Source organism: Buceros rhinoceros, unplaced genomic scaffold, assembly GCF_000710305.1.
Source record: "Buceros rhinoceros silvestris isolate BGI_N320 unplaced genomic scaffold, ASM71030v1 scaffold4390, whole genome shotgun sequence".
NCBI classification, from domain to species: domain Eukaryota; kingdom Metazoa; phylum Chordata; class Aves; order Bucerotiformes; family Bucerotidae; genus Buceros; species Buceros rhinoceros.
In genome coordinates, this window is record NW_010391153.1 from 1 (window position 1) to 27,481 (window position 27,481).

The 27,481-nt window shown below is 36.5% G+C and overlaps 1 protein-coding gene across 1 annotated transcript in view; it reads right to left on the minus strand.

The window, feature by feature from the left end:
• Positions 1-8,442: 8,442 nt before the first annotated feature.
• The window catches only part of NDUFS4 (NADH dehydrogenase (ubiquinone) Fe-S protein 4, 18kDa (NADH-coenzyme Q reductase)), a 32,490-nt gene continuing 13,451 nt past the window's right edge, over positions 8,443-27,481 (minus strand). Inside the window, exons 3-5 of the mRNA XM_010140303.1 lie at positions 17,190-17,362; positions 12,952-13,025; positions 8,443-8,648 (exon numbers count right to left, since the gene is read on the minus strand). Of these exons, the coding sequence (XP_010138605.1) occupies positions 8,545-8,648; positions 12,952-13,025; positions 17,190-17,362 (351 nt within the window). The 3' untranslated portion in view covers positions 8,443-8,544. The remainder of the gene's footprint in view (positions 8,649-12,951; positions 13,026-17,189; positions 17,363-27,481) is intronic.

Consider the following 27,481-nt stretch of genomic DNA (forward strand, 5'->3'; position numbering starts at 1 on the left):
CCCTCCCCCAATAGCTTGCTTAGTCTGTCTTTTGAGACATGAACATCTAGCATTCACATCACACCCCTGGCAACAGACAAAAGGTACTTCTGAACACTTCAGTGTGTCTCACCTCTTCAGATTTCTACACTAGCTCAGTGAATCAAAATCCACCAGCTATTAAAGCAATCCAGTTTAAGTGCGGATATCCATGTCGTAGACAGGTGGGTAATTCTCACATCACCTCACTTCAAAACAGATGCTGTGAGATGCTGGCATTTGCAGTTTACACCAAGTTACAGTGATGGGCTGCAGCAAAGTTGTTTCAAATTTACTGTTGTTTTTAAGATGTGGATTATAACCACAGCAGCAGGTTTTGCTTTTTTATAGTCTAGTTATTTAAAATAATTTTGTTTAAATCACTTGACTTAGTTATTATACTCAGATATTATAGTAGCATCTAGTTACTGCACATTCTCAGTGCTGTAGTTCAGCACATCCTGTTGAGACAAATGCATCTTTTGCTCCCAAGTGAAGCAATAGAAGTGGTCAGGTGGGGGAAAGAGGAAGAAAGCAGAAATAAACTTAATTTCTGAGCAGCTTTGTAATTATTTTGACAAAACACATATTTGGCCACAACATCCAATTGTATGTAAACCAAAATAATGAAACATCCAGGAACTAATCAGAAAAAGGTGCTGTAATAAGCAGAGAATTTATTAGGCACTGCTTGTAATAAGTGGTATATTCTGGTTTTAAATTGACAGTATTTCTCAGTTTGATGTTTTACTTCCCTTAGCTGGTTAAGGCAGAAGGCAGCAATGACAAGCTTGCATTCAATTAGAAAAATCATCTCAGTAGACTGACTATAACTTTGCATACATATTCCTGTAATAGACAAGCACGGCATGCTAAAAGACAACTGCTTTACTTGATAGACATGCTAAGAATTTTCTTATCTACCTAATAACAGAGAAATTACATCTTCCAGTATTTTTAGCCACAATACCAGAATAAACAGATTTCTTCACTTCCTAACTTAGCGATACCTTTTTAAAAATAATTGTACTTATCAAGTCAAGTCTGTTTTACCAAGATGCTTTAGGAGGGTAAGCTGTACATACAATATGAAAATATTTAATCTACATTTAAATATTTCTGCAATCTTAGACAATAATTTTGAATCTGTGGAATTTAGCCACATACAGGTATATGAGTATGATAACTTGTTTTAAAAAATCTGATGATCACTGAAGATCTTGATGGTCAGCAGTAAATCTCCATCAGCTTTGAAGAGGAAATTGTTTATGGTCAATTCCAATATTTGCAGAAAAATACATGTATGGAAAGACAACACAGCTAGACACACACAGGAGGTTCCTGTGGAACATTCGTGCTGACATTGTGACAAAGGTGGTAAAGAAGTCAATGAGAAGAGGACCTGCTGGACCCTCTACCAACAAAGAAGGTCTGGTTGGGGATGTGAAGGCTGGGGGCAGCCTTGGCTGCAGTGACCATGAGATGGTGGAGTCCAGAATCCTGTGTGGAAGAAGGAGAGCAATAAGTAGGATTGCAACCCTGGACCTCAGGAGAGCTAATTTTGGCATCTTCATAGACCTTCTTGGAAGAATCCCATGGGTTAGGGCTCTACAAGGGAGGAAGGCCCAAGAGACTGATTAATATTCAAGCATCACTTGCTCCAAGCTCAAGATTTGTGCACCCTTATGAGTAAGAAATCAAGTGAAGAAGGCAGAAGACCTGCATGGATGAACAAGATGCTTCTGGAAAAACTCACTTGGAAGAAGGAAGTTTACAGAATGGGGAAAAAGGGACCAGCCACTTGAGAGGAATACAGGAATGTTGTCAGAGTATGCAGGGATGCAACAAGGAAGACTAAGGCCCACTTGGAAATAAATCTGGCAAGGAATGTCAAAGACCACAAGAAAAGCTTCTTCAAGTACAACAACAGCAAAAGAAAGATTAGAGAAAATCTGGGCCCACTGCTGAATGAGGGTGCCCTGACAATGGAGGATACAGAGAAGGCAGAGTTATTGAATGTCTTCTTGCCTTTACTGCTAAGGCTGGCACTTAGGAACCCCAAACCCTGGAGGTAAAAGAGAAAGTAAGTCTGGAAGAAGGAAAACTTGCCCTTGGTTGAGGAGAATCATTTAGTCAAACTGGACACCCACAAAACCATGGGCTCTGATGGGATGCACCATTGAGTGCTCAGGGAGCAGGCAGGTGTCATTTCTAAGCCACTCTCCATCATCTTCGAAAGGTTAATGAGAAAAGCAAAGGTGCCTGAGGACTGGAGGAAAGCCAGTATCACTCCAGTCTTCAAAAAGGGCTACAGGCCAGTCAGACTCAGCTCTGTCCCTGGAAAGTCATGGAACAGCTCATTCTGGAGGTCATCTCTAAGCATGTGGAGGAATTGAAGGTTATTGGGAATGGTCAACATGGATTCACCAAGGGGAAATTATGCCTGACCAATCTAATAGCTGCTTGTGGTGGCATAACTGGCTGGATAGGTTAGAGTAAAGCAGTGGATGATGTCTAATTCGACTTCAGCAAGGCTTTTGATACTGTCTCCCTTAACAACCTCATAGGGAAGCTTAGGAAGTGTGGGTTAGATGAGTGGACAGTGAGATGGACTGAGAAACTGGCTGAACAACAGAGCTCAGAGTGTTGTGATCAGCGGCACAGAGTCTAGCTGGAGGCCTGCAGCTCATGGTGTTCTCCAGATATTCATATTGGGTCCCATCTCAGTCAACATACTCATCAATGATCTGGATGAAGGGAGAGAGTATTCTTGGCAAATTTGCTGATGATAAAAAACTGAGAGGAGTTTCTGAGAACCAGAAGGCTATGCTGACATTCAGAGAGTCCTGGACAGCCCAGAGAGTTGGGCGATGAGGGAACTCATGGAAGTTCAACAAGGGCAAGTGTAGGGTACTGCGCCTGGTGGGGAATAACCCCATGCACCAACAGAGGTTAGGGTTGACCTACTGGAAAGCAGCTCCGTGGACAAAGACCTGGGAGTCCTGCTGGACAACAAGGTAACCACAAGCCACCAACGTGCCTTCGTGGCCAAGAAGGCCAATGGTATCCCCAGGTGCATTAAGAAGAGTGTGGCCAGCAGGTTGAGGGAGGTTCTCTTCCTCCTCTACTCTGCCCTAGTCAGGTCTCACTTGGAGTACTGTGTCCAGTTCTGTGCCCCCCAGTTCAAGAGAGACAGGTAACTACTGAAGAGAGTTCTGCAGATGGCTACGAAGATGATGAAGGGACTGGAGCCTCTGTCTTACAAGGAAAAGCTGAGACATCTGAGTCTGTTTAGCCTGAAAAGGAAAAGACTGAGAGGGGATCTTATCAATGCTTGTCAATATCTAAAGGGCAGATGCCAAGAGGATGGGGCCAGACTCTTTTCAGTTTGGCCACTGATAGGACAAGGGGCAACAGGCACAAACTGGAACACAGGAAGTGCCATCCAAACATAAGGAAAACTTCTTCACTTTGAGGGTGACAGAGAACTAGAACAGGCTGCCCAGAGAGGCTGTAGAGTCTCCTTCTCTGGAGATATTCAAAACCCACCTGGATGTGTTTCTGTGTAACCCGCTCTAGGTGAACCAGCTTTAGCAGGGGGGTTGGACTAGATGACCGCCAGAGGTCCCTTCCAGCCTCTACGATTCTCTGATAGTGTTATTTCTGGTACTCTGGAGAATGTACTTAACTAATCACAAAACATCGAAAAACACAGCAGCATGAAGTGTTTGAAAGCCATACCGGCAAATAGCACAAAGAACAGCCATTCTGTGCCAGATCTGGATACCCACCTGAACAAACCCAGCTTTGGTAATAGCTAATAGACACTGCCAAAGAAATATATGTTGAACCCCGTCTAGGTGAACCAGCTTTAGCAGGGGGGTTGGACTAGATGACCGCCAGAGGTCCCTTCCAGCCTCTACGATTCTCTGATAGTGTTATTTCTGGTACTCTGGAGAATGTACTTAACTAATCACAAAACATCGAAAAACACAGCAGCATGAAGTGTTTGAAAGCCATACCGGCAAATAGCACAAAGAACAGCCATTCTGTGCCAGATCTGGATACCCACCTGAACAAACCCAGCTTTGGTAATAGCTAATAGACACTGCCAAAGAAATATATGTCAGCAGCCTTCAGTGCAGGGATTTTTCTCAACAGAATACTCTTTTATGTTTAATGCAAACTTTTATTGCATGCATTTCTTGTGTTGAATTTGAGCTAGTATCAAATTAGTTTTGGTAGTCATGAAGTTGCTAATGAATTTCAAAATCTGTTATGTGAAAAGGTATTCATTTATTTTAAAGCTGCATCCTCACGAGTTTGTTGATTTGACTGTATGAAAAGCAGTGAGTAATTATACACTATTCTCTGCACCACTTGTGATTTTAGAGGCGACTATACTCGTCCTCACTTCTCTCCTGTAGACTGAAGAGCTAATTCCACCCTACAGATTTGCTCCTCAAACAAAAGATACTTAAGTATCTTTAAGTTTTTAAATGTGCTGTTGCCTTCCTCTAACTCTGGGGGAGACCTTTTTGAAAGCCCTCTGTAAACCCAAATGGACTACCTGAATCACCTCGTCTGTATCCACCAACTCTCTCAAGAAATGAAAGTGAATCGCATCTAAAATAGTAATTTTATATCGTATCTATTCACAGTACTGTATATAGACTTTTTTGGGGGTAAAAATACCCCAAACCCCAATAAACTAAAAAACAAAGCCTCAGGAAGAGAGTTTTAAGCAAAATGTTTAAGCCATATATAGTTACACAGTTTCAAATTTGAATTCCTTCAGGACTCTCACAAGACTGTCTGACCTTTGTATTTATTCTGATCAACTTGTCCAAAAAAGTTTTTATTCATATTTTCTGTGCATGAAGGCACATTTATTTCAGCAATCTTGTGATGCTGGCAACAAACTCCACCATTAATTAAGTACCAATTAAACATTAATCCCTCTCAGAAGCAGGAATAAGACATACCATTACTTACTATACAATTGCCTACAATTTTTTTTTAGGTTATTTCAGGTTTATTTGAACTTTTTTTTTTTTTAAATATGTTGGCATGACCAGTAACCAAAGGTAAGGTCAGATAACTCTATCACTGTCAAAACCAAACTACCCAAGTTCCTTCTGTGAAATTACAAGCAAAAGCTAGAATTAATCCAAATTAGCTTCTCCTTTTCTACCACATGGCAAAACTTTGCAGAGAGGGGTAATCAAAATTTCCATTTCATAGTATCACTTAGCAGTCTGATTTGTTTTAAATTATCTATCAAACTGCATAGTTAAGGAATACATTGCTAGAAATCTGAAACTGTGCTTTTAGTTTCCTGTCGGTCTTAAGTTCCACTATGACACTGTCATTTTAGGAGTTACAGGGCATTTGCTGTAACAAAAAATTTGTTTGTAGGAATTATGAATGCTGCCAATCTTCAGAATAACTTGGTATCCTACAAATGTCATTTTATCACAACAGAACTATGCCAAATGTATTGAAACATTTGCAGGTACGCACCCACACTGCAACACAGATACTGCTACCTGCAGTCAGCAGTAGAAGAGGGAACATTTATTTCCAGCATTTCAAATTTGGCTTAGGGAAAATAAATGCCATGAAACATAAAGATTAAGGCCATTCTAAGCATTTAGAAGACAGCTAAACAGTGTTGGTTTGGATTTTCTTTTTATGTGGCTCATCATTGATTTGATGTAAACACGCATATACATAGAAAAGAATTCATTGCAAGGAACTTGGAGACCAAGCAGTGGGAAGAGGGAAATGGAAACGTGGGGTAAAATAAAAAGAGAAAAAAAAGTGTGTATTAGTAAAGTTAAAATTTCACCAACACATGCCTAGTTTTAAACCAAAGTCATAGTACTGGAGTGGCCAACCTTTCAAAACTCATGTATGAAAATTTTCATGTGGTCAAGAGACTTTAAAAATAAAGATACTTGCCACATACCTGGTAGAGCTGATGAGAGTAAAAGTAGTAGCATATATGAGCAAAAAGATTATGATGTTGCTTCTTTCTTAAAAGAAGGAACTTTCACCTAGACTTGACAGGAATATCCAAATCTCATATCCAAATTTATGTATTGGGCTGAGACAGCAATGACAGATAATAAGCCTTTTTCAGAAAACTGGTGATACTATGGACTAATTTGCTAGAACTGGGAAAAGACTTTAGCCAGTAGCAGAATTCTGCCTCCTGAACTTCACACAATATATCTACACAAGTCTAAGTGCAAAATAATTCAGAGCAGCTCATTAATATTTTGCTTGAGACTTTCCACAATAAAGGCAGCTACAAAACTACAAAGAAATCCTCTCAAGTTTTCACACCTCAATGAAAGAACATAAGTGTAACATCTACTTAAGGCTTCTCTGCAATGCTCTGCAATTGTCTTGAAATTCTTTAATTCTCTTTTGGTTGTTATTGTCATATAAGGTGGTAAGATACTTCAGATGCACTGGACCTCTGCAAACTCTTGCACTCAGTTTCACTTCTAGGGTTTGAAGCCTGTGGTGACAATGATAAACTCTATTCCATTGCCAGTATGCTCATTCTTAAGAAGCCAACCAACAGGAGAAAAAAAATGCCAGTCCCAGGAAACTGACTGAAGGAAAAGAACGTCTCAGATTAAACACAATTTAAGAGACTTCAAGGTTGGGTGCACAGTACAGAATCATAATGAACATAAGCATTAAAAAAAAAAAAAAGCTCTCCTCTTCAGGAAGAGAACTTTACAAACTATCCTTTTAATATTTCTGAGCAGGAGTAACAAAAAAAAGAAACTCCATGCTCTACGTGAAAATGATTCTAGGTATAAGAAGTATAGATTAACATACAGCAATTTCATATATTAGGTGACAAAGATAATGTTACGTATCAAACATTTATCAGTCATTTCCCTGGACTACATGATTTAAAAAACTAAGCTATTCATCTGCTGCATTAGATAACCAAGCACTTTTCAAAGTTAATGTTGACAATCTTACAAAGCTTGAAGACCATTAAATTAAGATCTTACTGCTCCACACTCGTAAAAGAGAAGGAAAAAAACAACAATGAATAGCTTTCCTTATTACTGTCTCCCTAGTAATATCAGCCTAGCTGGAATACTAAGAGATGCAGTAGATTCTGGACTGTTAAGATTTGAGTTTGGTGCACTTCTTGGAGGACTTTAGGCTTCACTGCACAATGAAGCATACAAAATTCAACAGGAAGATGAACTGGAGTAACAGCTCTTGTCTGTGATAGGAAAATAGTGACATCAGCCAGCTGGTTTACCTCACTGAAACTGGGTCAAAAACAGCACTTTGAATAAATGTTAGTCAGCATATAGGGCAACTGGTTAAAACTGAAACAAGAACATATTCAAATCTGGGCAGCATATAGTAGTTTGATGCCTTCTTTTAGAAGAATTCAGCCTTACACCTGAATTCAGACTTACACCACTCATTATATCTATGCAGAGAGAGTTGTCTCAACTGTTTCTTTTGTGAGTCTTAGGAAAAAACTTTCAGTTGTATATGGAAAAGTTGACCCCTCCTCCAGTCTATAATAATAGATTTTACTGATCATGTCTTGCCATCTCCATTCGTTAAGTAACAGTTAAAGGAGAAGTAAATCAAAAGCCATAGATGTGTAACCAAGGATTTAAAACATAATATTGTGCATTATTAAAATTAACGATCTAATGTCATGCAAGACAAACCGAGTTTAGGCTATATATTCAACATTCAGGCTGAGATGCTATCACCACATCTCTTGTTAAGCAACAGGAAACCTCAATGCAGATAAACGTAACTAGCAATAAAAAAACCAGAACTATAATTATATAATTAGTATATGCTGATGCTGTGTGAGGCACCTGACACTCCTCTGACTTAATCTGTGAATATTTAACTGGCTTAGTTTTGCTTTTGAAGAACATCACAGAGAAACAGCTGCGATCTCAATCTCCTGGACTAAACTTCCTCCATATCCAGCTCAAAACAGTGCTTTCTATTCCAGTCATGAATGCTTCTGGAATAATGACAAAATTAATCAGGGCAGAAAAGAGGTTACATAATACATATTTATACAGCATAGTCTATAAGTTACACTCAATTGTTAAATTTTATATATCCTATTTTGCTCTTCAATTGACAAATTTCTCTTGTGTAGACAGAACCGTATATGCAAAGCTGTTAAGTTTAAACAAGACAGTGAATATAAAATTACCATCAAAAATAAACCATAATCTTTATAAGTTGCAGCTGATTGCAAACATTCCTTTTGATAGATTCCTAGTACAGTGATTTTTAAGAAGTATGAACACTCGAAATCTCCTCTATTTATAGGGAAGTTTGTAACAGGTTCAATTGGAGACATCAAAAACATTTTAAATAGACATCACAAGATGCATCTGCAGTTTAAAGGTCAAATTTATTAGGAGATTAAGAGATGTATTATACATGGACTATAAATATAGCACAGCTGACTTTATTCACAGTCAGACAGCCAATGCCAACCTATTTTGTAGACACCCTTGTTCTTTTGTTCCAGGAAAAGTTTGCACCATAAGACTTGGATTTAGGTTTTGGAATCTTCTTCTCTTCAACGTCATAGCTCCAGCCTGGAGGTTAGAGGGGAAATAGAGAGGGGGAGACAAGAAACAAAAGAGAATTCTAAATATTTTCAGCATACAATCAGCAAATGCAACTTAAAACTTTTACTATCTTTTTCTCCACGTAGGTATCCACTAGTTTATTCTTTTGTAGCCAGCAGCAGAGAATACTGAAATGTCACAGATGTGACATATGCCCATTCTCTTAGTTGCTAAGACTTCACCATACTAAGTACCTCTATTTTCTTTACTTCTACAAAAACTTGACAGTTATCAGTGAAAAGATCAACAGGGACCACTGACTGTCCTGCAAGTTCATGACTCCACAACTCCATAGCATCACAGAAGCACTAAGGCTCTGTGTATGCTGGGACAGGAAATGAAAATAAAGATAAGGAAATGTGGGAAAAAATAGCATACAGAATATCAGTTCCAAGGGTTGAGAGAACAGAGTACTTGGAAAGCTAGAGAAAAAAGAGGAGTGGGAGGACCAATGAAAGTAAGAGCAAAGAAAAACCTTCAGCATTAGAAAGGAGTTTAACACTTAGTATTTTCATAAGAACATTAAAAAATAGGAGTAAAAGAAAAGGGAATGAAGTGATAGAAGACAAGTAAATTAGGTGATGGTTAAGCAAGAGAAATACTAAAAAATGTCAGAAAAGAGGAGGTGGAGACATTAGTGTTTATGTAAATCAAAATGCAAATGGGTTGCAGCCTCCAGGTGCCTGGAAAGTTGCCAGGGCAGCACTCAGTATTCCAAAGTTTGGTGTCTTTAGCTGCAGCATTTCACTCAAATTTGAGACACTTGAGTTGAAGCTAGAAGTGGTGCATAAGATGATACTTTTCATCCTTAGTTTTAAAACAAAAACTTGGTAAGTCCTGAAAGTTTTAACATATGTATGACTTTCTGCATAAGAGATTTATAGAAAACATTCATGATACATCTAAACATCAAAACATGTTTCATAAGATACATGAGCTGTCATGTCACTGTCATGTGCCTCAATTTTGTGTATTCACAAATGTCCCACAAACATTTTGATCATGCTTATCAGGGTGAACCAATGTTAAATTTCCGAGTTAACCATAAGAAATACTGAAATAGAGGTTTTAAAAACATATTCTTTCCATCTGTGAGAGCACTGGCTTTTGCCTCCTGTTCTGCTTAAAAATGTAAGCTTAAGTAAACAGCCAAAACTAGATCCAGAGGTAAACTTTTCATATTGCAACATTCAGCATTGTAACACCTAACTTTGAGGCACTTGGATGCGGGAATGGAATCTACAGGCCCACGTTATTGCTTCATCTTTTTATATACTACATAGAGAAGAGACAAGTGCTTCCAAAAGAGATTTGCAACTGCCAGCACAATGACTTGGGCTGCCCATAGCTATCCAAAATCCACAAAGTTAGTTACATCTAACTTTGGATTACAAGAAGCCACCCTATGTGATAATGTTTCACACACTGGAACAGTCTCCTTGTGTTAAGCACCTTCGGTTTTTCATGACAGAGAGCAGTGGTCACTTTTATAAAAATACGACAATGGTAGGGGAGATTATTCTTGCTCAGACCCCTGCCATAAAAGCCAAGTGGATAGAAATCAGATTTCATTGTGTCTGGAAGAACACCCTCATCACCTGACTAAAGGTTACTGTGGAGCAGAAAACCTCTCCAACCTTGTTACTAAAGCTGTATGTTTTATAACAACTGCCTTGGTGATATTGGACAGGACAAAAAAGAATTTAGGTTGACAGGCTAAACTTTTAATTTCAACCAGTTATAAGCATTTCCTCCTTGTCTCAACTTCAGACCATCCCCTGCTGTAATATTTTGGACACAGATCTCTCCCATTACTGTTACTCCTACATTAGAAAAAACATCAGATGAGGCAGACAGAAATATAAGCTTGTCTCATGTTCCTGAAGTCCTCAGGTGAGAAAGAACTCTTAGGTTTTCCAGTTGTAGCAAAATATCTGCAATATCTAGGATTTTAAGAAATGAAGCTTGAGGTTCTTAAGGAATTCTGCAATGGAAAACTTGAGTGGTTTATATGGAAATTACAGAGAAGCAAGTATTTGTGTTCCTAGATGTAGATATGTTTCAACAGAACCTCAATTTAGAACTTAAGTTCCACTGTAAATGTGTGCCTATGTTTCTCATTTCTTTCTTAATAAATATTGTAAAGTTTACATTCCAGCTACGTCTGATAGTGAAGCTATTACTACAGAAAATAATATGGAACATGTCACACACACAAAACTAAGCCACCTTAAATAAAATGGAATAATAACTTAGGTAAGCCAGTATCTGAAGAATACTTGGTATTCCAAGTGTTGTTACACCACCGTTATGGTAAAATAAAGAGCTCAAGCCAAGTGAATATTAAACTAGTACTATTAATGCTAAGTCACAGTCTTAACTTAGTTGGTAGAATTTCTTCTTAGTGTTCCCACACAATGGAGATTAATTACTAATTCAGTGAAGGCATGAACTTTCTGCACTGAACAAATCAAGTATTTTACTTGAATCTGCATTTTGAAAGGACAAAACAATGTGTCCAAAGAGATGACATAAGCAGCTCATTAATATAGTGTTATATGGGTCAAGATTCAGGTTTTTTTCTCTTACAGGTTGAATTTCCCAAGAAATGGAAATAGCATGAACAATACAGAAGCATAAGTAAAGCAACATCAGATTCTCTCAAATTTTGTATTTGTTCATAAAACATTACAAAATATTAACAAAATTGCAAACTAATTGGCATATTCAATGCAAATATGATAAGCCTATTAATTTCTTAGTGAATATAATTAATTTTTCAATAAAATTAAAACTATTAAGTTAAAAAAAATCAGTTGAAAGAGGAATTAAAGTCTAGCCTTTACTATTAAAATGAGCAAATAAATTGCACCTTAAATGGTTTAACTTCCTAATTGTATAAGATAATGGACCTACCCTATTTTCTCGGTGTACAATATAAACTAACAACTTCGCACTATTTGGTCTGACCAAGGACTTTACTGTCTATTCACTTTAGACTAAATATAGCTGCAAACTGCAGACCTCAGGGAAAACTTCTGAAGAAGCTTACACACTCCACGTGCATTATTCCTGGCTTTAACTCAGTGCAATTAGTCTTCATCACAGCCATGAGCACTAAGGATCAAGCCCAGCACTTTAAGGAAAATGAAACTGATTTTTTGAAACAACAAACAATGGAGCGTAAAATTCATACCAACACATAAAAAGACTGCTGAATATTCAAAAGGCTGAGATTATGGATACTGCTTGTAGTACTGTAATTCTGTGAGAAAACACAAGACTAATTAACCAACTAACTTTACAGATGCAGTCCTTCTGATACATCATTAGCATAAAAAATATTAAGTAATGATATTGACTATACTACTATCTTTTTCTCAAATCATGAGGTCTAAGTGTTTAGACTTTAGTATTGTACTTGGAAAGAGTTAGGTATAACTTTCTCAGTCTACAACTTCCTCACACGGGGCAGTGGAGGAGGAGGTGCTGATTTCCTTTCTCTGGTGACCAGTGATAGGACATGAGGAAATGGAATGAATCTGCATCAGGGGAAGTTCAGGTTGGATATTGGGTAGAGGTTCTTCACCAAGAGGGTGGTTGGTCCCTGGAAGAGGTTCCCTGGGGAAGCAGGCTTGGCACCAAGCCTGTCAAGAGTTCAAGGAGTGTCTTGATGATGCTCTGAGTCATATCGTTCCCTTTCAGGTAGTCCTGTGAGAAGCAGGGATTTGGACTTGATGATGCTAATGGGTCCCTTCCCTGAGATATTCTGTGATTCTGATGATAAATCCATTCTGCAACATGGCCAAAACTAAAGTCCAATGTACTTGTTTCATAGTCACTTAATTTAAGTTTTTCTGATTATCATTCATGAGGGTTCTGACAAGAATTCAGATGTTCATGTCACGCCTTCAGGCAAAAATCCCACTGCCATGTAGCTGAGACCCCAGCCTGGGATACTCTTAAAGTATTAATTTTCCTCTAAGACTTGAGCAAGGCCAAGTTCTCATTCAAACAACAGAACTTGCAAAAGCATCACAATAGTATCAGTAAGAGGCAGGACCTTCCAGAAAGTTGAAGGTCTAGATTCAGTGCTTTCAGCACCCTCGAAATATTCCCTCCTCCCCCCACTGCTTTCCTCCTCTTCAAGAAAAGCACTAATGGTCTACCGATTCTGTGGATTAGAAGGAAGATACTTTATCCTGTATTATTCTGTTATTAATACTTTGAGATCAAGATTGCCTATAAAAGCTGAATGCCTCATACATACCATTTTTTTCAGCAAAGGCAATAGCATCTTCTTTAGTGGAGAAAGTAAGAACCATGTTGGATAAAGGATCAGCTCTATAAGAAATCAGATGACAAATTTTAAGCATATTTAAAATATAAAATATTTATATCTGTATCTCAAATGCTACTCCAATGCTGTAGTGCACAACTTTATATAGTACACCATTTCACAAGCCATTCAAAATCCTTTTATTTTTAATTACTTCCAGGACTAACACTTACTTTCTGCAGAATATTTTTTCACTCTTTCAGCCTGTTAAACTTCCCTCCCAACTCTTTTTATAAATTAATGTTTTAAGTATTTTATTAGACAAACATATCATAACTTCAACAAGTGGTCAGGTAAGTGTTCTGCCACAATTTTTTTCATTTTTAAAGCTGTGTAATCCCTTTCTTTTTGGAAGACCAGGAGGCTTACGGTAATTTTTAACATTTCAAGGAGACCAGGAGTCTGTAGAGCAGCTACGGGAAGAATAATCTTATACAGAAAAGAGCAGAGTATCGAAGTGAGCAGAGTAGGAATTAATCAGAGACTGAAAAGTATATAAAAAACCTCAAGAGTTCAGCTTTGTCCGAGGTCACATGACCTCCACAAATTATTCCAGTACAGCAAGCAGATTGCAGGCCACCATTGAAAATAAAGCTCAGAAATGCAAACCGTTAACTAAATACACAGTGGTTAGTTTTAGATGATCAGCTATTCTTCAACTGCATTTCTGAAAGGAATCAAACAGAAAAAGCTTTTTGAAACAAATTAAAATCTCAGATAAAAAGCCAAATTTTCTTATTTGTTGCTATAAAAGTTCAACTTAAGAACAATGACAAAGGATGAAAAAAATAGGGTTCTAAAAATTAATCTTCAAAACTTTTAGAGAAATGAGATACTGGTTGAAGCAGCATGATGATTAGATAATGCTTCCCTGAGACAATACTGCATATGAGCCTGGGAGACAATTGTGAAGACAAGGCCAAATTGTAATAAACTATTGAAGGAGCTGCCTCTCAGTTGTTCTCTCTTTGAAGCTAAAAGGGTAAATGAAGAGAAAAGCAACCAAAGATACACTTAGCTCTCTACAATAAAGTACAAAGCCTAAGACTGGCAGAGGGGGAGGGGAAGAGGGGGAATCCAGCAAAGACAACAATGCAATTTTGTTTGATGCACATGAGGAAAAATGGAGTTCACTAAATATCCAATATATTCCCTAATAAAAAGGAAAAAACAGCATAAAGGCAGAAATTACACTTTCACTAAGATGGGCTCTCTTAAAAACATTGAAAGATTTCTCTTTTAAAGGCAGTTAGAAGAATTAGGAACTAAAAATTAGTCCATGACATGATCAGTGGAGAATCCCAGTATTGTGACAACTTTTGCTTATCATTCTTTTCTTTCACAACTGTGGCTGGAAAAATCTTCTCAACAGCACTAAGAGGGAACAAAGAAGTTAAAGTCTGAAGTGTAGGCACTGGTGCCTGTTCAGTACTGCAAGTTCGGTGAAAACCTTCTAGGACAGAGGTAGTTTGGAAATGCGGATTGTGCAGAAACGATTTGTTCTGTTTTCACATGGGATCATTTTTCATCCAATCTAAATAAAGCTTTTTGATTTCTTTCCATAAATGAGCTACCCACGTGTCTAAGTTTGTGATAATTGGTGAACAAAGTGGAGTTCACGATGGCCAGCATGGTGTTCTGATAGTGTCAGCAATAGCAGTGCTGCAGGATTACCTATGTCTGCCCTAAGCTGTCTTAGGGCGGTCACCACAAACGGGAGTTTCCCTTATGAGATCTTTTACAATGAGAATCATACATTTCCGATGTTTCTTTGCTTACAGATTTATATTAAAAGATGTATTCAAGAACTATCCATAGGCATTCCTTTAATAAAGCTTCCCAAATGAAAAAAAAAGGCTCCATTTTATTTAGATCTACAACTGGAGTATTTTCACTGAAAAAAAATGAACTATATCCAAAAAACAGCAAACGCAACAAAAAAAGCAAACGAGACTGAAAAATGACAGAAATATAGCAAAGACCTAAAGGTAGACAAGTATATTGAGTTCAGAGGAAAAGGGCTCTAATCCACTAATCCCATCACATTATTCAAAACTAAATGGAAAAACTTCTAAGAACTGTTCTTTGCAGAAATTAAATCTGAAGGAAGAAACTCCTCTTAGATATTTCACAGTGTTGAACAACAATTTGAAATTTACCAGAATGTCTACTATTTTTGTGAGAGTTCCTTAAAAAATGAACAGATACAAACTAGAAAACTGTTAACCTGAAAAAAAACAGTGTCAATATCAACACAACACCTTCTTTTGGCCCACCTGAAGCTTGCTTACACTTGCTTATTCCTTTCCCTCCCCCAAAACAAAAATGGTTGGAGAGATAGATTCATTCAAAACAGCCATTCCTCTCTAAATTCCCACAACAAGCTTATTCCAGAACCATTTAATATACAGGTAAGCCCTTAATATCATGGCTCATTTCTCTAGGTGGTTTATTTAGCATAAATTGTTACAACTATTAGAATAGTTAAAAACCATTGTTTTGGCTAAATCTCATCCAGAAAATAATTTGTCTAGGGAGGTTAAAGTAATCTGAAAAGCAAAAGTGGGTTAGAAGAAAAGTTAAATTCAGCCTGAACTAAAGCAGGTGTTACTGGCACCTGCTACAGTGTTATGATCTGTGCAGTAGTGGCTAAACACTTGGAGGGCACGGCACACAGGAGGGAAAGGTGTATTGCTGGTCAACTGTCCATCACTTAATAGATTTAGGCCCCATGAAGCAACCTGGTCATTACTTGCTAAATGAAGTAACTACTTGCAGTAGTCAAGTCACCCAAGGCACACATGTATTAAATCTTTGCTGTCTTATCCTCTGAAAGAGCAATTTGAATATGCTTAAGATGAAAAGGTAAAAAATTCCAGAAAGTGCTTAAGATGAGGCCATTGCCATATACAGGTTTAAAGTTTTAAAACATCAGGTATTTCAACAGGCTACTTCCATACAACTAATATTTTAAAATTCATTTTCAATATTTCTTCTCATCTAATGACAGCTGAACTGGCTTCTCTAAAGCCTTACAATGCCAATACGACCAAGATGTTACAGGTTGTGAGCCTCCTCAATTTGTTATGGGAAACCAATGTAACAGGAAGACTTGATTTCAGAGTTATTTTGAACTAATATTTCTCAGTAAAATTTTTTAAAAAATTAAATTAAAAAATAATTCTATTATAAGATTTAGAATGTTAGTAAATCTCAAAAAATGCATCCTCAAATTATTTTGTATTCAAGTTTTAAAGTTTTTTTTAATAGAATTTTGTGTTCTTTGATCATAAGCACTAATATGATTGCAGCCAGGCATTTTCAATACACATATGCTTTTTTCAAGTTTGAAAAATAAACTCTAGGGGTTGATTTTTGTTTACATAGAATAATTAACTTTTCTGAATATGCCTCAAACAAGACAGATTTAAATCAAAATTACAGTCTTGTCAGGAGAATTGCTAGCATAATCCTCACAGTTTACAGGAATTCTAACCACATTGTAAAATATAGGTAGCATATTTACAAAGGGAAAAAAGAATTAAAAATTAGCTGCATAGGTATTTTTACATCTCCAAATTATAGTATGTTTAGCTTAATACTTTTCTGGATTTTGAGTTACTGGATTGAGTTTCTGCATTTTGAGATATTTAAGAGTTTCCACTACTAATACTAGCAACATGCTAGTAACAAACACTGTGATATTTAAATAGGTTTGATTAAAAAAAAAATTTGTTACAACCCCTCATTTCAGATCTTTGGGATATTTATAAAACCTTGTAAAAAAAAAAAAACAAAACAGAAGCCAAGTATTGTTAATTTTAGGTTTAACCCAAGTTAAAAGATGCAACTGAGGATTTACCGCTTCTGGTAACTACTAACATTCTTTCCCTGATAATGCCATACAGTAACATAACCACAAATGTAATCATTGAAATTTCTGGTTAACACTTTTTTCAAACTCCTCCAGATGATGTTGTGAGATAAAATCTGCTTTTAAACACAACAGTTCATTAGTTACACGACTAACAAACCCAAGCACTTACTCTAAGTACTGCTGAAACACAAGCAGATTCACAGGTAGAAAGGACAGTTCAAACTTAAAATTTATATGACTAGAAAGAGCCAAATACATAAAAAAAGTATTTCCAAATCTAGTAACTACTCACGTAGATGCCCAGCCCATTAAAGGGTTTTCCCAGCGCTCTCTGTTATCAAATTCCATCTTCCATTTCTTTGTATTGTTAACTCCTGCCTGCATTGCATTACGTGCTGGAACAAAAATGTGAACTTTTCTGGTTTTGATGTGCTCATCTGGAACACCAGTCAAAGCAGTGATATCCTATGAAAAACACAATGGAACTTGTTAAAAAAGGGTTCACTTAAAAGGCTTGTAAAATAATGTTGCTTATGCTTTTTTACAAAATTTCATTATTTTGGAAAAAAAAAAAAGAAAAAAAGAAAAAAGTATGAGTCCAGTTGCATAAAAGTGAAGCTGATACATGTTGGGGCTGCTACCACCTTGCTTCCCCCTGTCTGAACTAGATTTTGCATGGATCAGTTACCTGACCCTGCTCATCTCCCAGCTACACCACTGCTATTGCCACAGGAGAGACAGGACACCCTTTCCCACCCGCTGACCACAGCCGGAAAGCCAGGACTGCTCCAACTATACCAGCTAATGCAAGTGCAGCAATGTACACTCTCTTCCTTCTCCCTTGAAGAAAATATTAGAGCACACACTGAAATATCAACAAATCCTGGAATTTTACATGACTATTAGGAGCATAAACTTCACATGAACAGGACTATTCACCACAATCCTAGCCAGCCAACTATGTGCTGCAGTGTAAGTGCTTTGTCTTGGACTTAAGTCCATAAATAAGAGGCACCAACACACAGGCTGAATCAGGCATCTATGCTTAGCCTGAATGAAGAAGCAGGAGGTTATCATCTTTTGCGCAGTCCCCTATTGATTGATTGAGGCTGCAGAGCAGGTACTAAAATTCAGCTCTCTTTTTTTCTCTAGCCGTTACATAAAATCAACCTCTTCATCTTTGTTTCAAGCTATGAATATCAGTTTTTCAGAGTCAATTCTTCTGTCAATATTCAAGATCAAGAAAGGAGCATTTGATACTGTTTTCATACATTCTTTGGTATTTTTCCAAAGGACAACAGAACTCAGGAGACTCCAACCTTCAAAGAAGAGAAAAATAAAAGGTTTGTAACATTGTATATAGTCAGTAGTAGGATGCCCTCCTTACTAGGGCTTGGCTTGTGACACTGGGGGACTTGGTTTAGGGACCCTGGCAGTTCGGTGTGTACAGCTGGACTCAATGATCCTGAAGGTCTCTTCCAACCAAATGATTCTGTGATTCGGTGAACAAATAAACCTAACAAACATAAAACCTGAAGGATCACAAAGCCAGGCTGAAAATACTAATCGACTTTTACAAAGAATAAGATAAGAGATCTCTAACCTCACAAGACTTCTGTGAAAAATTACTCTCAGCAGCATCTGATATAATCAAAGTGAACTTTCTCGCTTAAAACTAAATAGTAATTACATAAAATTAACCTGTCAGTTCACCCTAGTAAAGATTGAAATCAAACATCAAATCCATCTCTAAGGATGCTAAACTACTTCTGTTCCTTACCTACTTAAAAGGCCAGTGGGAGCTCCTTGGCCTCCCTCCCTGCCCTCCCCTCTCCTCCTCTCTCCAGGAACAAATAGTAAACTGCTAGAAGACAAAAAAAGTGCAGTAAACCTTTAGGCATATTGAACACTGTACTGCCATGACTTGAATAAAAAGGCAAACAAATTTAAATAAAACACTGTGGGTTTACATGTCTACTCACTTAAGGGGATTTTGTTTTGTGGCAAACTTAAAAGCTCCTGGTGCTGTCACCAGATCATCTTTTAAAATGAGGTAAGTCTCATTTTTCATTTTACTTCAGAAAACAAATTTTGGGAGATCAGTCCCTCCAAACTACTCAAGGGAGTAAGTTGAAAGCATTTGACTTGTATTTGCAATTAGAAGAGCAGAAAAAACAAACTAGCGTGCACGCTGATTTTCAAACTTCTGACATTTCTAACCAGACTACAAGAAGAAACTGTCAAAACATCTTAACAACTCCATTACAAATGCTTTAATTAGGACCAAGAAATGTTTATTTTTAATACGAGTCTAGCAGTGATACAAAACACTACCAGTCACTATAATGTTGCAACATGAATGCAAAACACCTCCTGACAGACTGGCATCTCTGACCGCTAAAGCTGAAACCACAGTTTTTTAAGGAAGTATCTTAAAAGTTTTCTTATTTGAATTGGCAAAGTGCTTTGTTTAACAAAAAGGGGGTTTTACCTGCAGTAAAGTTTGGCAGGTCTTCAATGTTTCTGCTTGCCTGTTTTAGAGAAATAGGCTACTATATTAACCTTTGTTTCTGTATTAGACAAAATGTGTATGTATTAGACAAAAATTCCTCTTTCACTTCTGAGATAATGAGCCACATGCCAAAATTCTCGGTTTCTTATTATCAAATACCTCCAAATGTACAAGCTTCAAAATAGCTCAAAAATAAAAAAAAATTTTTTTGCTATCATTATGCTCAGCAATTCATATGTCCGTTGTTAATTTTACACTGCAGATTTAGAGGTTTTTGAATTTTTCCAGAATTACCTGGAATTATTAAAATAAAATGCTAAGTTAAGTAACATTATGGACATATAAAATTTCCTCCACACCAGAGAATCATAAAAACATTACACATTAGTGCATACAAAACACACAATTTAAAGGAGTATTAAGACTCAGCAAATGCTAGATTTATGAGGTAACCATAGTAAAGAAAATGCCTAGACTTATTCATCTGGACAAAAATAAAACCAAAACCCCAGGCAAACCGTAAGTCTCTTCAAACCACGTTTTTTTGGGCACTCAGTTGGCTCCAAATCAAAGTTATCTCACTAATAACACAGGATTCATCTCATAAAAATCTTTTCAAGGAGAAAACTAAAAGCTGTCTACTTTCTGAAACTAAAATATCTACATGGTGTTGCTAGGTCTTCATACTTTGATTCATTATAGCTAAAGTTTCCATGCCTTCTGGGAATCTAGCAATTGTTTATTGATACCTTCCCCATTTTAAAGCTGGCAATTGAACAGACAGCTGTTAGGACAATGAATTTCTGGCTTCTGAAGCCCAAGTTGTCCTGACATAAAATCACTGTTTTTGCTTGCTGTAGACATGTAAGGTACTGTAGCATAGCTGAGCTGTTGCCAAAGATATGGAATAAAAAGGCTTGGCATCTATCACATACTTGACACCTAAAGAGCACAGAAGCTCTAAAATTCCTATTCCCTGTAGGCGCACTCTTAGTCTAGACAAACTGATTTCTCACACTTTTAAAATGCATTACAACACTCTATTGTGATCATTTCATCCACACAGCTCCAGCTAGTGACAGAAGAACCTGTCCTTTAAGCGACATTTCAATGGGCTAAAGCTCCCGCTCCAAGATGCCATTAAAACAATATAATACTTGAAAAGAACTATGCTGCACTGGGTTGAACTCTTTACTGTCTTCCGTGCTTTGTTCTGAGTTCAAGTGCTCATTGAAACTACCTGTGAACCAACTTCTCAAGACAAAGATGTTTTTGACAGCTGTTTGTTTGGTTGGTTTTTTAGTGTTCCTTCCTGAATTTTGCTATGTTAGCGTATTAAAATATTAGTGAGGTATTCAGCATGCAAAAATCTAAATAATAAGGTGATAATATAAAAGACTTGATATTTGAACTATATAGGTTTGTTTCACTAAAAATTAACAACCCTGCTTCACATTTTTAACGCAGGCTATCATCCAAAAGGTGCATTCTGACATTGTTTTCCTTAATATATATAGAGGGTTGTTTTTTAATACCAACCTTTGATTTTTTTTGTAATTAAAAAAAATTTAAATACTCATTTTGAGGCATTTTGGCTCTTTGAATAAGCTAGGAGGGACAAAACACTTTTTTTAACAGCAGAAATCACAACGAATTGCTTACAAATGAAGAGGAGGTTTCATCTTTATTATACCTTACACTATTTAAGAAATCTCATCACAGTAGAAAGCCTGGTAAAGTTTTCTTGAAAGAGTAGTATGAAATGATAAATGTGTTACACAGCAAGGAGAAAAACTGTTTTGTAGAGGCAGTGTCAATGAAAGCAGTATTCAGCATAAAAGTGATTTTTACAGGAAATGAGCATTTTCTTCTTTTAAATACTCTACTAACAGCACAAATTGCAAAGTGTACAAGAAATGGAACTCTATAAATCAAGTGAAATAGACAAATTGAAAATATCTCTGAAAATAAATGTTTTTGAATAGATGGGTCAGGTGTGCATAAAGGTGTCATCTTTCTCCTATTACATTTCTTCCCACATATAGTCAAAAACTGTACGTAACCACTATCAACTATCTGCTGTTTAGCAATCCCCCTCCCCCTTTTTTTTTTTAATAAAGGAAATAGGGAACAAGCAATGGGAAGTTGATGTCAAAACACAGAAAAACCTCCCAGCAAGCTTCCAGCAGCCACCCAGGATTCAGAGTCTTGCTAGCCGCTCTCTTTTCAATACCAGAATTTCACACATTTCAATGACCATTATGACTTCAAAGAATCAAATTTTCATCATTGTCCGTCATCTACTGGTTGATTTGTATAAAGGAGTTCTTCTGCATGCACTCCAGACAAAGAGCTCCTTACTTTCGTGGCTATATATCAAGTATAAAAGTTCTGTTTGTGACAGTTGTGTCTGTGGTAAATTAGGGTAACACTGAAGGAGTGCAGCTGCTCTGCCGGAACCTCCTTTTTGGCATCATTTCACTTAAATAAGAAAGGAATAATTAGCTTCTGCCTTTATTAAACCGCAAAAATGCCATTGGTCTTAGTAATTACTTCCGGTTGCCCCACCTACTTAACCTCAATAGTTTACACTTCTTAGAAAGGAGGGAAAGTACTTTATAGCAGTTTACAACAGCCTGCTCTCTTCCCCAGCCCCAACAGGTTTTACCAGACTAAGTGCATGAAGTTTTGCTATAAATTCATGTTGCAAAACACTTTATTTAGGAGCTAGTATATCAAAGCACAGAACATTTTGTATAAAACCCACAAAATAGCTGCTGTGAAAGGAGCTTTTGATTTAGTTTGCTCAGCTGCTTAGGATATAAGTCAGGACAAGAACATTTCAGTTTCTACATTTCAATACAGTATTTCTGAAACAAATGTAAGAGAACAGAATCTATTATGCAAATTGTAAGTGGAAAAATGAAGCAGAATGAACTAAACATGGTCAGACAACATTTATCTAATAGCTACAGACAAAACAAGGAGAAAAAAGCGTATTTGCCCTTAAGAAACTCTATCATACAGAATACAGCTTTCTTTCAGGCTTCAAAATCATTTTGGATTATCACAGTAATCTGTGAACAACACTGTGTTATGTGTAATGTGTTCTCCTAACTCTCCTGCAGAATGCTTAATAAAGCTGAGAAAAGCAGTGAAAGAACCATATTTTAAAAAAGAAAACCAAGCACTGTAAACAGGAAACAGGATTCAATAATAATAATGATTGCATGAAAGCTTCTATTTAAAGAAAATTTCTTTCCATAGGCAGTTTTGCAGAAAACACTGAAGAGAAACCGGGCATGGAGTAAAGGACAGGCTGAAAACTGGGTCTAATGGAAACATAATCTGTCACATTACTGGAAACAACAGAAGTCCATTATAATATTTTTTAGACTACTGACTGCCATTATGCAAAGGAGGTGTCAGCATCCAAGACAGTCCAATATTTGCAAGTGCTGTTAGCTTCAGCAAACTCTATTCATCAGTTTGTGTTTCACAGCTGAGAAGATATTACTCTTAATGGCAACAATGGCTAAGCATTCGCCGTTGTTGCAAAACCTCCTTGAAGACTTCCCTGTCACCTCACTGCACAACGGCTCACTCTGCTCTCCCAATATTCTGCATGCCCAATAGTATTCCATGCTGCTTGCATGAGATACTACAAGCATAATGGCGTAACACATCCCACACACCATTAAACCAACGTCACTCGGATTTGTTCAGAGAACACGATGGAAGAGTAAACAGGAATGGTTGATTTGAATTCTAAAAAACCCATGTGCTCTCTACTAACTGGAACATGACTTCACACTACTAAGTAGAAAACCTCCGCCTCACCAATCCTTCTTTCACATCTTAAAACACTTTTTTTGCATTATAATCCCAAATTTTCTGTGATCACAAAAGTGATTAACGGTAAAAGTTATGGCAAAAGCTGCTGAGTTGTGCTTTTGTTAGCTTAAACCATAATACTAAAAATAAGAACAAAAATCTCAGACTTTGCACCTCTCAGTGCCTTGACAAGACAGAGAAGCATTCTATTTGACAAACATGCAAAAAATACCTATCGCTCAGCCTGCATTCTTGATTGGTAATTTAAAAATTAAACATTCAAAACACCTAATTCCCACTTTCAGCACAGATAGATATTTCCTGGTCAGTATAGTTTTTCTGCCAGGAAAGTATCAAAGAGCAAAAGAAAATAATTATTTAATTTTTTTTTTCCCCCTTGTAACAGCATGTCTTAGTTTTATAAGATATATACCCAATTGTCTGGGTATATATCATTAAGAGAAGGGAAATCAACCATCTGTCTGGGTTTATACTTTGCAGTTTATCCATATGAGTAAAACTAAAAGCATTATTAAATGGGTGGTACGTAGGGGTGGGCAGGGAAAAATGATACAGCTCATAAAAACAGACTGATGATGCTACTGTTAGTCATCAGAGACTTCAGGGTGGTCATGACATTCTTCAAACTGGGGAAATGATAAACAGCATGCTTACCTAGAACAAGGTGGAAAAAAGGTCTGAATTACAGCAGATCTTGTCAACTACTTTTTCTTGCTAAAAAGCAAGATTTCTATAATTCATTCAAAACATATGTAAGCAAATCTTTTGCTTCCACACACAAGTGTGCATGGAGGTTTTTTTTATTACCTGCATGGCATTTAAAAATACAGTTTTCTATGGTGCAGAACTTTCAAGCATTCTATAATTACTTCACAATCCTCAGATTAAAAAATGTGCAAAGTTTTTAGATCATAAACTTTGAAATAAAAGGAGAGGCAGTCTTGGTTTACCATTTAGAAAGAGGATAACTGAACAATTGAAATAATCTGATTTCTCTTAGAAAAATTTACTGTTATGACAACACTCTGCTGTTTTACTGTCATAAGCAACTATTCTTACAGATATTATTTTCTCAGTTAGAAAACAAAGAAACAAGAAAAAAACAGGCAGAAGGGAGATTAAAAGGAAAAAAGAGAGAAGTACCAGCAGCTAGGGCTCACCTAGAACAGACAGCTTTGTAAATGATTCCCCTGATTATTTCTAATTTGTATATTGTATTAAATAAATAGTATATTGTAGTTTGCTTGTAGATCAGTGGTATATTCTTTCAAACAAAATTTATTCGGTTTGTAGTTCTGATTATTTATGTATACTCCTAGCATAAGTCACAATAAGCTTGCAAAGATAAAACATAGAATTACAAGAGTATCTTAGTGAATTATGCACTAAAGATGACTCTTGAGCTTACAGCCTACAAAATGTAGTTTTGATGAGACCCAAAGCCACAGCCAACAGCTCAGGGTGGGGTCTTCCATATCTAAAGTGACATCCAAAATTCAGGCTACTCTTGTTCATAGGGAATAATTTCTATATTTTTCATGCATTTCTGATGCCATTTTAGTAAAGTCTATTTTTTAACATTCATTAAAATTTACTTGTATTTACAAAATAAATCATAAGCATATGACTTAAGTGAACTTTGTAAAGTTACTGTTTTTCTGTAATTCTGTCTGAAACAAGAAAATTAACAGTTCTGATCTGCTTTATGCCCATTTTAAAATCTTACAAATCTTCTTTTAAAGTGCTAATTAAGAAATTTTCTAAATAAGGCCCAGGTAGAGTTCCCAAATACGGGCACTGCTTGTTTCATTGTCTTCAGCCTTTGGAGGAGAAGGTGTCTAATCTGTGTTAAAGGTGTGGCTGGGGTGCCTTTTTTAAGTTTTGTGGAAAGATCCCTTGCCAGTTCAAGCTGCAAAAGACCGAAGGGATCATGATGTTCAGAGCCTAGCAGTGAACAGAGATACTACTTACACCTAAGCAGAGCCGCTGCGATTGTGAGGCAGGAATTCTCATGCTCATCTGGACAGCAAATACCCCAAGGTCTGAGCTGTTCAGTCCAAATTTGGATATGCAGCAAAGTCTTAAGACTTGATAACTTTAGTAAAATTTCTTATGAATAATTTGTAAGAAAGATTAACACTACATTATATGAAACATCCACTATGGATTCCATTTTAACTAGCTAACAACCTCCCTGGGCTGGCAGCTAGAGCAAAGAATAATAAATTTTTTTTTTTCAGATTTCATTATGCATTCTGTTGTTCTTTTCCTTTCCTTCTCCCAATTACCTCTTAATTCTTTATTTAATGGTAAATGTGGAGAACCATTTAACTTTAAGAGCTAAAATTCAATGAACTATTTACTTTTCTTTATTAAAAAAAGACAATTATCAAGGGCAGGAGTGAAAAAAAGGCAAAAAGTAGTGTTTTAAAGTACAACCTGAAAATACTGTCACACTAATGCATGGTTCGCTACGGAGAACAGTACTGAGAAATCTTGAGTTCATGTAAACCAACGCCTGTCTTCACTGTGATGTATGTTCCCTCTTCTTTACATTGCCTTTATGAAGAAACTACAACAGATCTTTGCCGCATAGTAATGAGTGGTGCAAGACACAGGAGAAAACTAGAAGCAAATCCCCAAACAAGAAATGCAAATTTAGAGCAAAATCCCTGTTGGTGCATGCTTTTTAGAAGAAAGATTGCATTTAAGAAATTACAAGGGAGTCAAACCTGTTAAAAACTGTCCCTTACCATAATGCAAGATGTAATGCTTCTGCGAAATATGCATGGACTTCAAAAGTTGAAAGCAAGTGCTAAATAGTGTACACAATTTCCATACACAGAAGGTAGTGACGCAAGAAGAGAACTGACACAGTTATCTTCCTTAAACAAATGCACAATAGAGAACTGTAATGCAGTGTTAGCATACTGAAGATCTATGCATCAGGGATGTTACGGCTATTAACAGCTTAAATGTTCACTGTATTTTGTTAATTAGTGCATATAGCTTTTAAGCCTTAAATATGTTCTAGAAAGTTGTTTTTCTAACAGTAACACAGTTATTATTCCCTGGTGAGGATGGGAAGGGTTGATCAGGCTTCAACTGTTTCAACATCATCGATAAAGTACAAAGCTTAATATCACTGGACAAAACCAATTTCTTTTCTATAGATTCATCTATACGATTAGTTAAAATAAAGGCTTTCTATAATCTCTCTCTAAAAAGCCAAATCACAGCTATGACGTAGAGTGTATTAGTGTTATTTCACAAACTGTTTTTAGCTTTTTCTATCTAGAAGTCTGTTCCTGTAATTTGTCCTTTGGCCTTTATATGCTTGGCCTTTAAGGAATTTACAGGACAGAAATAATGATCTTAATACATCCTGATACAACAGAAAGAAATCCGTTACCAATTAAGTTCCATAATTCAACCTGATACACTACATCTTTCCTTTCAGTCTTCTGTTACTGTGGTGAAAAAAGTCAAAAGAGAGCACAATCTACAACTGTGCTTAGTAAACAGTGACAAAAAAAAGGTAAGAATTTGTACTGGAAAGAGACATTACAGAGAGGATACTCAACTTCTAATTCTGGTTCTCTGATAAGTCAATTGACCCAAGCATGCTTTCAAATGGGTTGGACATGGCAACAAAAATTTGTCCTAACAAAATGCACCTAAGAAAAAAATATGATAAAAAACAATAATAAAGAATAAAATACTTTTATTTTATGAAAGCCACAAGCTGTGGCTTTCATCTTGAAAAAGCTTCTCTCTGGTTAACATGCTACTCAGTAAAAACCTTAAAATATATGATTTATGATGATGATGTTGGCCTACATAGAAAAATATTTTATTTACTTATATACATGAATATATGCACACATATAAAATGAATCTGTAAGGAAAACATATCTACTTCTTCAGATGTTTGTAATGAGAATCGCTCACCATAGTCTTAATTTAAGACATTTGCAATGTAATTATAACATATTTTTTAAAATACTGTATTACTTGTATTTTATCAGCATTTTGTAGGAATTCCTTATAGTTGAGCTTCTTCTCATCTGTTAACTCAGTTTTCAGGCTAACAGGTAATATAGGTTAGAATTTGTTTCCCCGTTAAGCAAAGATTTTATTTTGCATTAAACATAAGACAACGGGATTTATGGAGTGAACTGAGTATGCCTAAAAGATAAATAAGAGACCACAAAATT